The sequence below is a fragment of the Brachionichthys hirsutus genome, chromosome 10 (genome assembly GCF_040956055.1).
Source record: "Brachionichthys hirsutus isolate HB-005 chromosome 10, CSIRO-AGI_Bhir_v1, whole genome shotgun sequence".
Classification (NCBI taxonomy): Eukaryota; Metazoa; Chordata; class Actinopteri; order Lophiiformes; family Brachionichthyidae; genus Brachionichthys; species Brachionichthys hirsutus.
Window position 1 is genome coordinate 5,494,514 of NC_090906.1, and position 13,516 is coordinate 5,508,029.

The following is a 13,516-nucleotide window of genomic DNA, read 5'->3' on the forward strand; positions in this document are numbered from 1 at the left end:
CCACCTCTCTATATATGTCTCGGGGGAGGGAGACAGAGAGACATGGACAGAATGACAGATGGAGAGAGAGAGAGAGAATGAGATGGAGGGGGGGGGGGGGGGGGGGGGCAGGAGAGATTAAGATGTGATTGGACTGGAGAAACCCCTTGGTGTCAGAAATTCACCTGCAAAAACTCAACGCTTCCCCCGCGTTTCTCATCTGTATTCACACGATCTCCTCTCCTCCTGCATCATGCCTCCTCACCGCTCTCCCTCACTTCCTTTTCCTATCCATCTCCCTCTTTCTCTCTCCCTCACTAGCTCCCTGCCTCCCCTTCTCTGTCCTTCGGTGTCTCCCATCATCCTGCATTGCTTCACCTGCACTGTGGTGCAACACTGACAATCAGAACTCTGCACACATACGCACAAGTACAAAAAGCACACGGATACACACACTTAAAATCCCTCTCTCTCGCTCTCACACACACACATGCCCACCACTTCCGGCAGCCCCTTCCCTCTCTCACACCTCTCCACTGCAGACACGAAGCATTCTACAACCCCTGATGTTCCATTGCTTCACCGAGAGTCGGTAATCTGCATTCACACACACAATGTGGTGTGTTGTGTGTGTGTGTGTGCCGCCGTTATAATGACAAGAAGAAATAAATAATAGGAATGGGAGGATGATAATGATCATCTTGCCATGTTGACCTAACCTTTAACCTTGAAGTGCTTCACATAAGAATTCATTATTGGATTAATTTTTAAATACACATTTGCAAATAAATAAGAGAATGCATGGCCTATGAAACCGTGGCACAATTTTTCTTCTGCATTTCCTCTTTCTACTTTGTAACGTGGGGCGAAACTATCTCACCTCGCAGACTGAAATAACTTCTATTACTGTGAGAAATAATGCCAGAACATACGTTTGTATGTTTAGACATTCTTAATTACCATGCTCCAAAGCAGTGAGCGAAGAATACTGCATGAATAATTTAGTGTCACGAAAAAGGAATGCGTGTGTCGAAAAAGAGAAGGCTCTGAAGAAATATGTGTGGGAGATTAAGAGAAGGACATGAGACTCTGGCCCTTTAATTTGATGTTTCTAGGGGAATTAGGCTGTTTACTCTCGCATCAGCCACACCAAGGGTGTCTGCGTTGAATTCTACTTATGCCCCCTCATGCACCCAAACGCACTACTTGGTCTTCCACTGGGCTTGTGCAATTCACGTTCCATTTGGAGAGCTCAAATCAAAGTCGTGAGCGGTAAGTTGTGATAACGAGATGATGCACAGTGTTAATATAAATTTGTTTAAAAAAAAAAAAAGTAGATGGGAGAAAGTTCGTTGTTGGGCAAATTCAAAGCTACGGCAACAGAACGGTTGAGTTCAAATTGTAAAATGTGAATAATCCTGACATCTAGTGGATATTATGTAGAGGGATGTGGAGGGATCCGGGGAAAGTCGTGGGTACCTTTTTCTTTTGTTTTTTTACAGCCCTTACGTCTCCTTCCTTCAATTTTAATATCTAGGGCAACATTATAAGTATTTAGCATTTTATAACTGCACACATTTTGCAAAGTTATACAGGAAATAAATGTTTCTAGAGGTCTGATTATGTAAATCATAAATCAATTGACAATTATTCATGAGCAATTTAAGAATGTATCATCATAAAATTCAAAATAATTAATCCTATTGCAATACAAGGAAACCTTTGTCCAACCAAATATCAATGTGGAAAGATGTCAATCTGTTTATCAACCCTGAAAACCATCCAAAGTTTGGGGATGAACCATAACAGCAACACAGCTGGGGTAAAAGGGGAAAGCTAAAAACAGTTAATTACTCAGTTCATTAATTACGTGTTTGGATTTTATATTCTAGCTTTTTTCCCCCATTGTTTTTGGCTAATTTCTTGAAATAGAAATTACATTCTTAAACTCTACAATTTGGCAAGACAGTCTTACAGTCTTAATTCACCAAGACCGTCGCTCACATGCAAAAGCTCATATCTTTCCAAAACTGTTCACTCATGTTTCAAAACTAAATGAAATTTCCATATAAATAGTCATTGCCGCCAAAAAATAAAAAGATCCTTCTCAAAGATGACAGTATGGCATTATTAAAAAGATATAAAGATTACACTGATTTGTTAATACTGTACCTACTTATATAAAAACAAGAGCTTAACAAACTTAACATAACTGAAACTACAAGTTACTATAGAACAATTGAACAACCAAAAATAAATAAATTAGGAGTTGCCATAAGGAAATGATTAAAAATATATGCAAGTATAAATGAAGTCAACGTGGCACTCTGTGGCTATTAATTTAGTTTTAAAATGAAATGAGTCGGCCTAACTGTAGAAAGAGTTGTATATTAATATATTGATGATTTGCGGCATTATTCTGATATTATGTTTTTATTATTATTATGTTATTATTATGTTTTTTTCTTCATTATGACATTAAATGAAACGGGGGGGGGTGTAAAATATGAAGGCGGCGTAAATCGCTAAAACGCGGGGTTGTTTGGCCCAGCTCGGCCACCATACCTGTGTTTGTTTTAGTGAAAGCAAAGATGGCGAACGAGTTGGATAGAGTCCGAATCTCAGCTTCGGAGCTCCGAGCTGAAGCGTCGAATTCACCCAATCCAACTGAGTGTCAGAAAGGTGAGCCGAAGTGAGCTTGACTGTACGAGTGACTAGTTTAGTGAACATTTCGATGCGGAGGGTCCGCAGTTAGAGGAAGTGGATTTGCTTAGTTTCTAACCAGCTAATGTTGTTAGCTAGCTGGTCAGTTTCAAACACCGCTTTTCAAAACGACACATATAGCATGTTAACAACTGTTTAATTGTGGTTTGATTTCGTTCCCGAACAGATGTGAAACTTTATCACTACAGCAGAAATTATACATGATACATATATACCGATACCGCGGCAAAAAAAAAAAGAATAAATGCCCTCGACGCGGCAAGGGGAAGCTTGTTCATCAATAAATTTAACGCTGACAGACGAGGTCTAAAATAATCCATCGCACAAATGCATTTTTATATTCCAGTTTATATTTGCCCAAAAACTGGAGCCAACTGATTAAATAATTACTGAGCACGTTTTAAAAACATTTTCGACACACATTTTAAAGGCTTAATCCTATGGAAGTTGGAAGGTACTGAGTGGTTGTTAAAGGAAATGGTGACTCTTGTCATATTACTGAAAGAAAGGAATATAAACATTCATTCATTCACCCCATGTACTGTGTTGAGGGTTAATTTTTATTTCTGCATGTATCTGTTAATGTAGAGGAGCAACAGGAGCATCATTTGCCCAAGCACCAAAGAAAGCGTGAACGGAAGCGCCCTGATATGCAGCGTTACCCGTCTGCCAGCGGACATGGATGCCGTAACCATGACGAGGACGGAGAAACTGAGCAAAGTGATCCACTGGCTGCTGATTCACATGAACGTGATGATGATAAATCATCACAGAGTGAGAAAACGTTTGCGTCTAAAAATGCGGGTGGGACGTGCACTGAGAAAATAGAAGAAGGCAGAATGAGAGGTGATGGAGGTAACAATCAAAGTGTTGGAAAGTCCGGCCAATCAAAGGCTAAAACAGAACCGAGTCAAGTCAAAGATCAGGAACCCGTTGTTAAGCAAACAAAGAAAGTCCGCAAACCGGACCGAGAATTTTATCAACCTGGGACTCGGAGGAATATTCCAGAAAAGGATTATGGAAATGGAAGAGAGCAGGATAAGCTTCCCCCTGCGAAGCATGAGAAGAAAACCAAGTCAGAAGCTGAGCTGAGTACAGGAGGAACTGAAGGGAAGAGAAAAGCAGCCATACAGAAGCAGGGAGGCGAAGAGAGTGAACCAAAGGAAATGCAGGAAAGCATATCTAATTCCAGTGAGAAAAACAGAAGGCAAGGGAGCCAAGACGTGCACAAACCTCCGTTACCCTCAGATGCTTTCATGGAAACAATTACGAGCAAAGTAGAAAAGCTCACAATGAAAGAAAAAGTTACAGTTGGACCTGAAGTCCGAGTTAATGAAGATTTGCCGTGCAGGAGAGGAGAACTAAGCGACAAGGAACGGCGAATCCCCGGAGGAGGAGGAAAAGAAGGCGATAAGGTTGCGAAGAAGAGGGAAGGAGGAAACCGTAGAAGAAGAGTTGGGGAGAAGGAAAGAGAGACGAACCAGGATTCCAGGAAAGGAGAAGATGAAGTTGGTGGTAATAGTGGACAGAGCAAGAAGGGAAGAGACAGAGCGGTAGCAGAGGCAGATGGCAATAACAAACCAAGGAAGACAGGAGAGACACAGCAGAATAAAGGAAAAGAGAATCGTAGGGAAAGAAGAAGCGGAGACAACAACCGTCTCTCCAGAGCGGCTGAGGTAGATGCCAAGACACAAAGAAATGTAGACAGAGGTGATAGAAATAAATCCAACGCGAGCGTCACAGCACAAACGCCAAAACGCTATTCAAAATCTGATATCCGCCGCTCGCACAACCGAACGTACAGCAGCAGCTCAGCCAGCAGTGTGGCCAGCGTGGATGGTCCTGGACGAGGAATGGATGGAGGCGGCACCAAGTGGCCGTGCACGGAGCCAAGGCACAATAGGAAAGAGGGGACGGTTAAAAGTGGAGGACGCAGGAGACATTTACAAAGCTGGACAACCAATGAAGAATCATCTACGGAATCACCGGATGGAAGTGAGGTCAGTGACGTGGCAGAGGGTCGGGGGAGGAGCAGAGTTACCGAGGAGCGCTTAAGTGCCGAGAGGCGTAAGGAAGACGGCAACAGAGCAGAGGAAAACAAAGGTGGGGGTCGAGGAATATTAAGGGTTTCTATAGGAAAACCGTCGTCGCACCGTGGGCACCATCACAAGCAAGGCCTTTCTCCTCATAGCAGAGGTGGAGGCATCCTGGTGCTTCCAGCCCGGACAGACATCTCCAACTCACCGGAGGTTGGGCAACGGCTCTTCTTCAGTGGAATAAGAGGAGGAACCGCATCGAAGAGTAGAGGAGGGAGAGGTGGAGGAGCGAGACGACTCTGGGATCCGAATAACCCCGACCAGAAGCCTGCTCTCAGCAGCGTACAATCCTCGCCGCATTCGTCTCTCCACCAGTCGATGTATCTTCAGGCGGGAGCTGGATATGGACAGCTTCACTTTCTGGACACGGACGATGAGGTAGCGGGCAGTCCTCCGGTGCCACAGGGGGAGAGCGTTCGATCCAGGCAGGCCGCTGCCATAGCTTACTACAAGTTCCAAAGCTCTGACAACCCGTATTGTTACCCCGCGGCCAGCACCAACCCGCACGAGCCCAGCATGGCCTCGAATCAGCGGCACCCACACCCTTACCATACGGGGCCCTACCAAATGAGTCCCACTAACAGTGTACACATGAGCCCTGGCGGGGGTCCGTTCTCTGGGAGTTACAAAGGTGCAGAAGGCGCTTTGCCATTTGAAGAGGCGGAGCAACAAGCCAGAGGGGAGCTGGGCCGGCTGCTAAGAGCTGCAGACGCACAGGAACTCCAGCTCAGTAACTTGCTTTCCAGGGACAGAGTGAGCCCGGAAGGACTGGATCGCATGGCCCAGCTCAGGTGAGGGGGGGGGGGGGGGGGTAATTGCGGTTGCCCCTTGGGTCTGGTTGGTGATAAAAACACCTTCTCGTGTAATGCCGTTATTCTTTTTTCTGTTTCTAGGGCTGACCTTTTGGCGCTTTATGAACAAGTCATCCTGACAGACATTGAGTTTTCTGACTCTCAGAATATGGATCAGGCTTTGTGGAAAAATGTCTTTTACCAGGTCATAGAGCGCTTCCGGCAGCTTCTCAAAGACCCCGGCTATGACGGCACCCCTCAAATCAGGAACATGCTGCTCACATTGCTTGATGAGGTAAGGAAGGAGTAGGAAATACGGGCGGCATTAAGGGTGTCAGAAATTAAAGGGTCGTATACAGAGTGTATTGTGAAGGTAACAGACCAGAGTAAATTAATATTTCTGGTCACTCATGAATTTTAAGATAGGAAAAAACAGTGAAGTTTGTAGCCACGCACATTGATTATTTCTTTATTTTGTATTTAGAAAATCTGTTTTGGTTTTTCTTGCAGTGTCAACATTGTGATCAATGTGTGTGTGTTTGTGTGTGTTTTACAGGGGGCTCTGTTCTTCGACGCTCTGCTTCAGAAGCTGCAGACAGTCTACCAGTTCAGCTTGGCGGATTACATGGATGGCATGGCCATCAGGGCTCGGCCGCTACGCAAAACGGTACAGAAATATTTCCTCCTGTGCATTTCTCATGTATTTACAGATTCCATGAACAATGTACCGGTATACATTTATCGTGTATATAGACAATATATGGATAATAAAGTAACATTTGCTGTTTGTTAAGCCTATCGGTGATCGAGCTGGTTTGATATTACCGATATATTGTGGCTGCTTGCAGTAGCGTAGTTCTCAACGAATTCCTAATCGAGGTTAATAATTGTATCCTACCCAAACTGCGTATGAACGGAATTGATTCAATGTTTTTGTGTTTCTGTTTTTTTTTTAGGTGAAGTATGCACTAATCAGTGCTCAGCGCTGCATGATTTGTCAGGGAGATATAGCACGTTACCGGGAACAAGCCAGCGACTCGGCCAATTATGGCAAGGCTCGCAGGTAGGCTGCGATTTGAGCTCACTGTGGATATTTGGAAAGATTGTGCAGGATGTTTGTTGGCAGTGAACATTTGGTCTTAGTCTGGAGGTTAGTGGCGAGAGGGAACCATTTTTTCTGTTGGACTTGTGTTTATAAAAATAAAAAATAAAAGCTTAATTTATAATTTTTTATACCTGGTTCTGAATTTAGACCTGATTATTATTATTTTCCAAACTAACAAAGACGCCGCCATTATAGAGAATTAATTAATCTGAGCTGTATGTGACTTCCTTGATGGTATTTGATGACCGCATGTTTCCATTCTGTCATAGCTGGTACCTGAAAGCTCAGCAGATTGCCCCCAAAAATGGCCGACCATATAACCAGCTGGCCCTGCTTGCAGTCTATACAGTAAGTGATGTGCAGATGCAAAATGTTTTGTCAAATCATTCCCAGGGGTGGTTATAAAATGTAGTTTAAAAAAATGGTCTCTCCTCATTCGTCCAGTGTCCTTTTTATAGGATATCCACTTTCTCTTATGCTCTTTCCACCTCTCACCCACAGAAGCGGAAGTTGGACGCTGTGTATTATTACATGCGTAGTTTGGCAGCGTCAAACCCTATCCTGACTGCGAAGGAAAGCCTGATGAGTCTGTTCGAGGAAGCGAAACGCAAGGTGAGATGCGCCCCCTTGAACGGCAAAGCGGTGGCGGGAAAATGGATGGAGGTTACTCTTCAGTGATCTCATCAAAGGTGACAACACTGAGAGTCCGCCTGTCCACAGTCTTTGTCCTCACAGGCCGAGCAGCTTGAGCGAAGCAGGCGGCAGGAGCATGAAGGGGGTTCCAGGGGTCCCGCGGTAAGAGGAACGGGAAGACGAGATGGCGGAGCGCGTGTGGAGATTTGGATTCGCCCCAGCATCCGAACAGCCTCGAAAAGAGGAGGCAGTGAATCCATCAGAGACGCCGAACAGGATGGAGAACTGGGCAGTCTCAGTGCTAATGAGGTAAGAGCGGCGTCTTTCTTTCACACACTGAGTCTCGTGTGGTTTACACTGAAAGATTCCGGTCTTTCTATTTCTGATGTTTTGTTTTCCAAAACTTAGAGGGCCGACTCACACGCCGCTTTATGTACCTCTCTTCTTTGATGTCCTGTATTTCCAATTCATTTGACTCATTCATTCCCTCTGTTGTCATTCACTTTTTATGGATTTCGTGTTTCCCGGAGGTGCTGCTCTATTTCCTCTATAACATTTCCAGGTTTTTTTTATTCATAGCAACCTTAGGTACACTGCAGATTTTTGAACAAATCCATTTTTGACTGTCTCCAATTTGCCTCTGTTCACTCTTGATATCAGCATGTATGTGCACCTATTTTGTTCTTCCACGCTTCGGCGGTCTTTGAGTCCATTTCCTCCCACTCTTATTGATCAAATTCACAGGGGTGTTGGAAGTGGCTGGCATTAACTCTAAACCTCTTCTCGTGATTTGCCGGTGGATAAGGACATGCGTTTTCTTCTCACATGCTGTGCTCGAGGGTTTGTTGCTAAATAAAACTACCGCAGAAAGATTAGTCACGCTCTCCTTTTCTTCTCCAGCTGAACAAGAAATTTATTCTGAGTTTCCTGCACGCACACGGAAAGCTGTTCACTAAAGTTGGGTGAGTTTTGTCTCATTGTAACTCGTATTCAAATTTCTGGACTAAATGAGAATATAACAAGATGGTTTATTTCTGTGCGTCTCTGTGTTTGTCTGTATTTTTGTGCGCGTGTGTCTGTGTGTGTGTTTTGACTTTACAGCATGGAAACCTTTCCTGGAGTAGCGAGCCGCGTCCTGCAGGAGTTCAGGAGGCTGCTGCAGCACGGCCCCACCATACTGGGGAGCACGCACATGCTGCAGATTGTTACCATCAACATGTTCACCATACACAATAACCACAACAGAGGTAATTTAACACACACACAGTATAGTTCTGTGGACAGAAATATAATGTTCACTACTATGTTTTCATTAATGGACCTGAACTTTATTGTTTGCATTAGTGGCCCAGAATAGACAACCCAAACCCCGGGGCGAGAGATGGCTATTTACATTGTTCACCATTCTACTGGGCTTTGGAAAGGGGGGGGGGGGAGGGTCTGGAACGCTCGTCACTAAATCCCACAGCTTGTACCAGTTTGCTATTGGAGTGTTGTTAGTGGATCTTTCACCACATTTCAATCCTCTTAAAAGCGAGTTCTTTATGTAAATGATGTTCTAATCTAAGGCTTTGTAAAAGTCGTTTGCAAAAATATTGATCCACAGGTGTTGTTGGAATATTGTTCAAAAATCTTGACTCCGTCAGGTGAGGAGGGAGAAGTCCGGTCCGTTTTACATGAGCAGAGCGCTGCTCTGGGACTCGGGATGTTTGCACTGCTGGTGCAGCGCTGCACGGAGCTGCTCAGAGAGACTCCTAGAGGTGAGCCCGTTTCAAAGCTCTGACGGCGTGTGGTTCAGTTCAGGTATTTTTTTAAAGTTCTGGATCGAGATTCTCATCCACTTCAGGTACTTTTGAATTTATGTCAATATTAGTGTTTGGGTGTTTTCGTCTTTACCGGATCAATAGTTAAATCAAGTGCAATCTGACATCAGTGGAGTGTGTAACAGCATATATAAGAAAAATAAGTTTGTGTTGTGTTTTTTAAATTTGACTGTTGTGTTATTGATGAATTATTGACCCTTTTGCTCTCTGAAAACCAGCTCCTGTGGAGGAGGAGGAGGGTAAAGGGCCTCGGCTGGATGGTTTGGTGCAGGTCTCTGCCTTCCCCTTAGACCTTAGAGAACTCCTACCAAGCATCAAGGTCTGGTCTGACTGGATGTTGGGGCACCCGGACCAGTGGAACCCACCACCATACAGTATAGAGTGAGTTCTGTTTACTTTCACTTTTACGGCGCGTGAATATTGGCTCCAAATATCGGTTATCGGCCTCCTTGACTACTAATGATCGGTATCAGCCGATTTATAAATAAACCATATCGGTCCATCGCTAATCCAGATACTAAAATACTTCTGCTTTAATTTAGAGCAATACCACAAACACAGAAGAAGACTAACCTACGCGTGTAATATAAAACATGCATTGAGAGAGAATGTTTTTCTCTATTGTTATTTCTTAATATTTAAGTAAATTAATTAAACATGCGAAAAAGTTAGTTCTAATTATACAGATATTGATTGGAGCTGCTCTAAATTATTATCATATGGTGACGCGTTGATTCTGCTTCATGGCCACAGCGAGTGAATTTGTAATCGTACGCACCAAACAGTAAATCTTTTATCATATTCAATTCCCTCCATTGCTTGTGGATTTTCTTCTCTATCAAGTGGCTGGCCCGATGTCTGGCAGTGCCTGGCTGACCTCTGCAACGTGCTGGCGTGTGTGCACCACGGGGAAGTGCCGCTGTACAAGGCCGACGCGGAGGAAAGCGATGGCGATGAGGAGTTGGCTGTGCTGCAGTTGAAGGAGGACAGACTGCTGGCTGGCTTTGTCCCTCTGCTGGCTGCACCACAGGAGCCCTGTTACATAGACAAACACACAGACATGGTGTGTTAAACATCATTATATCGTTGAGCTGCTTCCACTCCAGCACAATAACTCGACGTTCTATTGATTATTCATCCGTTTCCAGGTTCGGTTGTGACATTCATTGTCCTTGACAAGCACTTGGACGTCCTTTCTCTTTCCTCAGGCAATAGCGGCAGATTGTAAAAGAGTTACGGTGCTAAAATACTTTCTGGAGGCTCTGTGTGGACAAGAAGAACCTCTGTTGGCCTTCAAAGGAGGCAAATACGTATCTGTGGCAACTTCTCCACCCAACCACTCGGTGGACACAAAGAGCATTCGGGATTCTCCATCTGAGAAAGAGGTGACCGTGTTCGACCTGCTTTACCGCTCGTTACCTTTGTCCTCTTCAGATGGTTACTTCGTACATTTTTTATTGTGGTCAAATTTGAAAAGGCTAAAATGTAAAGTGGCTGTGAAAGAAGGGTAATCCAAATTTCTGTAAATATGTTCTGTCTACTTTTGGATCTGATCAACAGAAGGATGATGTCATAGTCGAGGCAGAGTCTTCTCTCTCAACAACGGAAGGAGAGGATGATACTGAGGAGATGGGAGAAGGTGAGAATGACATCAGGCAGCTGAAGGCACGGCGCCACGTCCTCGCCAACAAACTGGCTCAGCAACAGAAGCGCAGGGATAAAATACAGGTAAAGCTGACGTTTGCATTGACGCCATTCACATCAGCAAATGTGACTTTTCTGGTATTTTGACCCCGTTGGTCTGTTTGTTAGCAGGAATATTTAAAAACTACCGGTTGGATCTTGTTCTAATTTAGATCCCATAAAATTTTGATATTGATCCGGATACCCGGAAAAATCTGGATATTCCAATTTACTTGTAATGGAGGCTTTTTGAAAAATATGCATTCAATTCACTCACCAAACATCAGTCACAAAGGGGTCCCATATGAACCATCATGCAAAATGTCTTCTAGATCTGATCCAGAATGAGGTCTTTATATTAAATTCTGTTAGTATAATTTACACAGGACACACATGGAAACCTTTACATGTGAAATTTATAAGCGATGTGATGCTGGAAAAGTTCTGCAAGCTTGTCTTCACTGAATTAAATTGGTGATTTTTCACCAGTGCCACTCCATTCTTACATGAGCCATATGCTCTGTTGTACCTGTCATAAGAAATGAGTTGGCAAGATAGTTGAATTGATGTTTACCGCTCAACGATTATTGTAAAGATGTTGTTTCCTCGCCAGGCGGTGCTGCAAACGGGTGGACAGTTGGAACTAGAAGTACGACCTCTGTTTTTGGTTCCGGATACCAACGGATTCATTGATCATTTGGGAGGGCTGAAGAAACTCCTTCAGTGTGGAACATATATAGTAGTTGTGCCACTTATCGGTAAGACAAAGCAAGCGCACGCTCCCGTAGGAAGGGCGAAGGCTTAAATGGTTATTTTAGTATGCTAAACTAGTTAAGAAAATCCAGTATGCCTGCTTGTTCAGTGGGAAACAATCTTTTTTTTTTTATGTATTTTTTTGTTACATGTACTGATGTTGATCTGCGTCTCATGTCTCCCAGTAATTACAGAGTTAGATGGCTTGGCTAAAGGACAGGACAACTTTGGCATAGGAATGGGGTCAGCAGGGCGCAGTGCCGGTAACTATAATGTCAGTGTGGCGCGTGCACGCACCGTGCAAGACCAGGCCCGGTCGGCAGTGACTTTCCTCGAGAAAGGATTCGAAGCCAGAGAACCATGCCTGAGGGCTCTGACAAGCAGAGGAAATCAACTGGAGTCGATCGCCCTCCGCAGTGAAGACACGTCTGGACAGCAGGTAGGCGGCCTGAGTAAACCTGGTCCACGATGTTTGATTCATTATCACTGGCAAATATCTTTAGATTTGGACACTTAATATATTCAGCAATACATTCAGTTAAATCGATTAAAACACAGGAAACGTGTTGCTCTCATGAGGAGGCTAGCCAAAAGGAGCACATGTCGTGGCAGAGGCGCTAACCTCCTGCACACTACACTGGCAGAAATCCGGACTCTTGGTTTCAGATTGTGAATGAAACGAGGCTGTTTCTGTTTGCCGTCAAACCTTGATGGAACATTTCTGCTGACTTGGAAGCATTTTTCTGCTCATACTCGGTTTTCATTTCTTCTTCTTCTTCTTCAGGGTAACAACGACGATGTCATTTTGTCCTGCTGTCTCCACTACTGTAAAGACAAGGCCAAAGATTTCATGCCTAATCAGAGAAGTATGGAACGTGCTACCATTAACGTCCACGTGCTCTCACGCACATGTAAACGGCTACACTTACACTACACTTTGGCTCCCCCCCCCCTACTCAGATGGAACAGTGAGGCTCCAGAGGGAGGTGGTACTCCTGACAGATGATCGCAACCTGCGTGTGAAAGCTTTAACCCGCAATGTCCCAGTACGAGACATCCCCGCTTTCCTCACCTGGGCCAAAATAGGTTGAACCAGGCTCAACTGGAGTCTACGGGATCCCAGCTGTTGAAGCCTGCTTGCAGCGAAGCCGAGAAGAGACGACACTCTTAAGCAGAGGAAGACGAGAGGGTAACAGGTTAGAAGAAACAAGGAAAGTCAACGGCCACTTGTTACGAAACACAAGGAAATGTAGAGAGTGCGTAGTCTGGTGGCTTGAGTGAGCCCCCCCTCCCCCCCCCCCTTTGTGATGAAGTGTGTGTGTGTGTGTATTCATGTGTAAGGGAGACTCACGAGTCTTTGGAAGGCTTCATTCTAAGGGAGAAAGATGGTTAAAAACAAATGAGTTTGATTTGGAAGGTGTGGCTCGGCCTCTGGCTTCTGCTGTTGACTCAGAAATGAGGCAGGAAATGGGAGCGTGTTAACGGTCAGCGAGTTGGTTAAAGACAGAAGTAATGTGGCCGTAACTGGCACGTCCACATTTCACTGAGGAACCGGTCACGTTCGGCTGCTTTGGCCTCCATAACAAAGCTGAGATAAGGGGGGCGTGTGGGGGGGGGGGGGGGGGGGGGGGGGCAGAGAGAAGCCTGATGCTCTCTGTTAGTGGGAAATGTGACGGATTGTAATGAAGGCTGATCAGGACCCCCCCTATGCGACCTCAACACCTTCATGCCGGTGTGGCATTTTCCTGCTAACCCAGGAAGTGCCGGACGCCTGCTTGGTGAGTTTGGTTGTTTGTCCATCTCGAGGCCAACATTGAAGTAATTTTAAGAAGTATTTTCTTGAAATGACAACAAAATAATATTTATGTTCATTTCTTTTTTTTTTTTTTACTTTTGTTGTTGTTTTTTTACTTTGTTTAAAATGTTTTG

At 44.5% G+C, this 13,516-nt stretch overlaps 1 protein-coding gene across 1 annotated transcript; it reads left to right on the forward strand.

Moving 5' to 3' along the window:
* The first annotated feature begins 2,570 nt into the window (after positions 1–2,570).
* On the forward strand, positions 2,571–12,678 carry smg6 (SMG6 nonsense mediated mRNA decay factor). The gene is made up of 19 exons (XM_068744583.1): positions 2,571–2,661; positions 3,292–5,590; positions 5,693–5,885; positions 6,147–6,257; positions 6,547–6,653; positions 6,965–7,043; positions 7,197–7,307; positions 7,431–7,637; positions 8,229–8,290; positions 8,430–8,575; positions 8,975–9,088; positions 9,370–9,532; positions 9,995–10,214; positions 10,360–10,536; positions 10,712–10,879; positions 11,448–11,592; positions 11,773–12,026; positions 12,372–12,453; positions 12,548–12,678. Exons 1-19 carry the CDS (start codon positions 2,571–2,573, stop codon positions 12,676–12,678), a joined length of 4,860 nt encoding a protein of 1,619 aa, XP_068600684.1.
* Positions 12,679–13,516: the final 838 nt, after the last annotated feature.

What these genes read in the sequence shown, in the direction of transcription:
- smg6 (XM_068744583.1), top strand. Translation starts at nt 2,571, where the DNA reads ATGGCGAACGAGTTGGATAGAGTCCGAATCTCAGCTTCGGAGCTCCGA. An exon ending in CCACCACCATACAGTATAGA is followed by an intron (nt 9,533 to 9,994) that starts GTGAGTTCTGTT and finishes TTCTCTATCAAG; the next exon opens with TGGCTGGCCCGATGTCTGGC. An exon ending in ATTCTCCATCTGAGAAAGAG is followed by an intron (nt 10,537 to 10,711) that starts GTGACCGTGTTC and finishes TCTGATCAACAG; the next exon opens with AAGGATGATGTCATAGTCGA.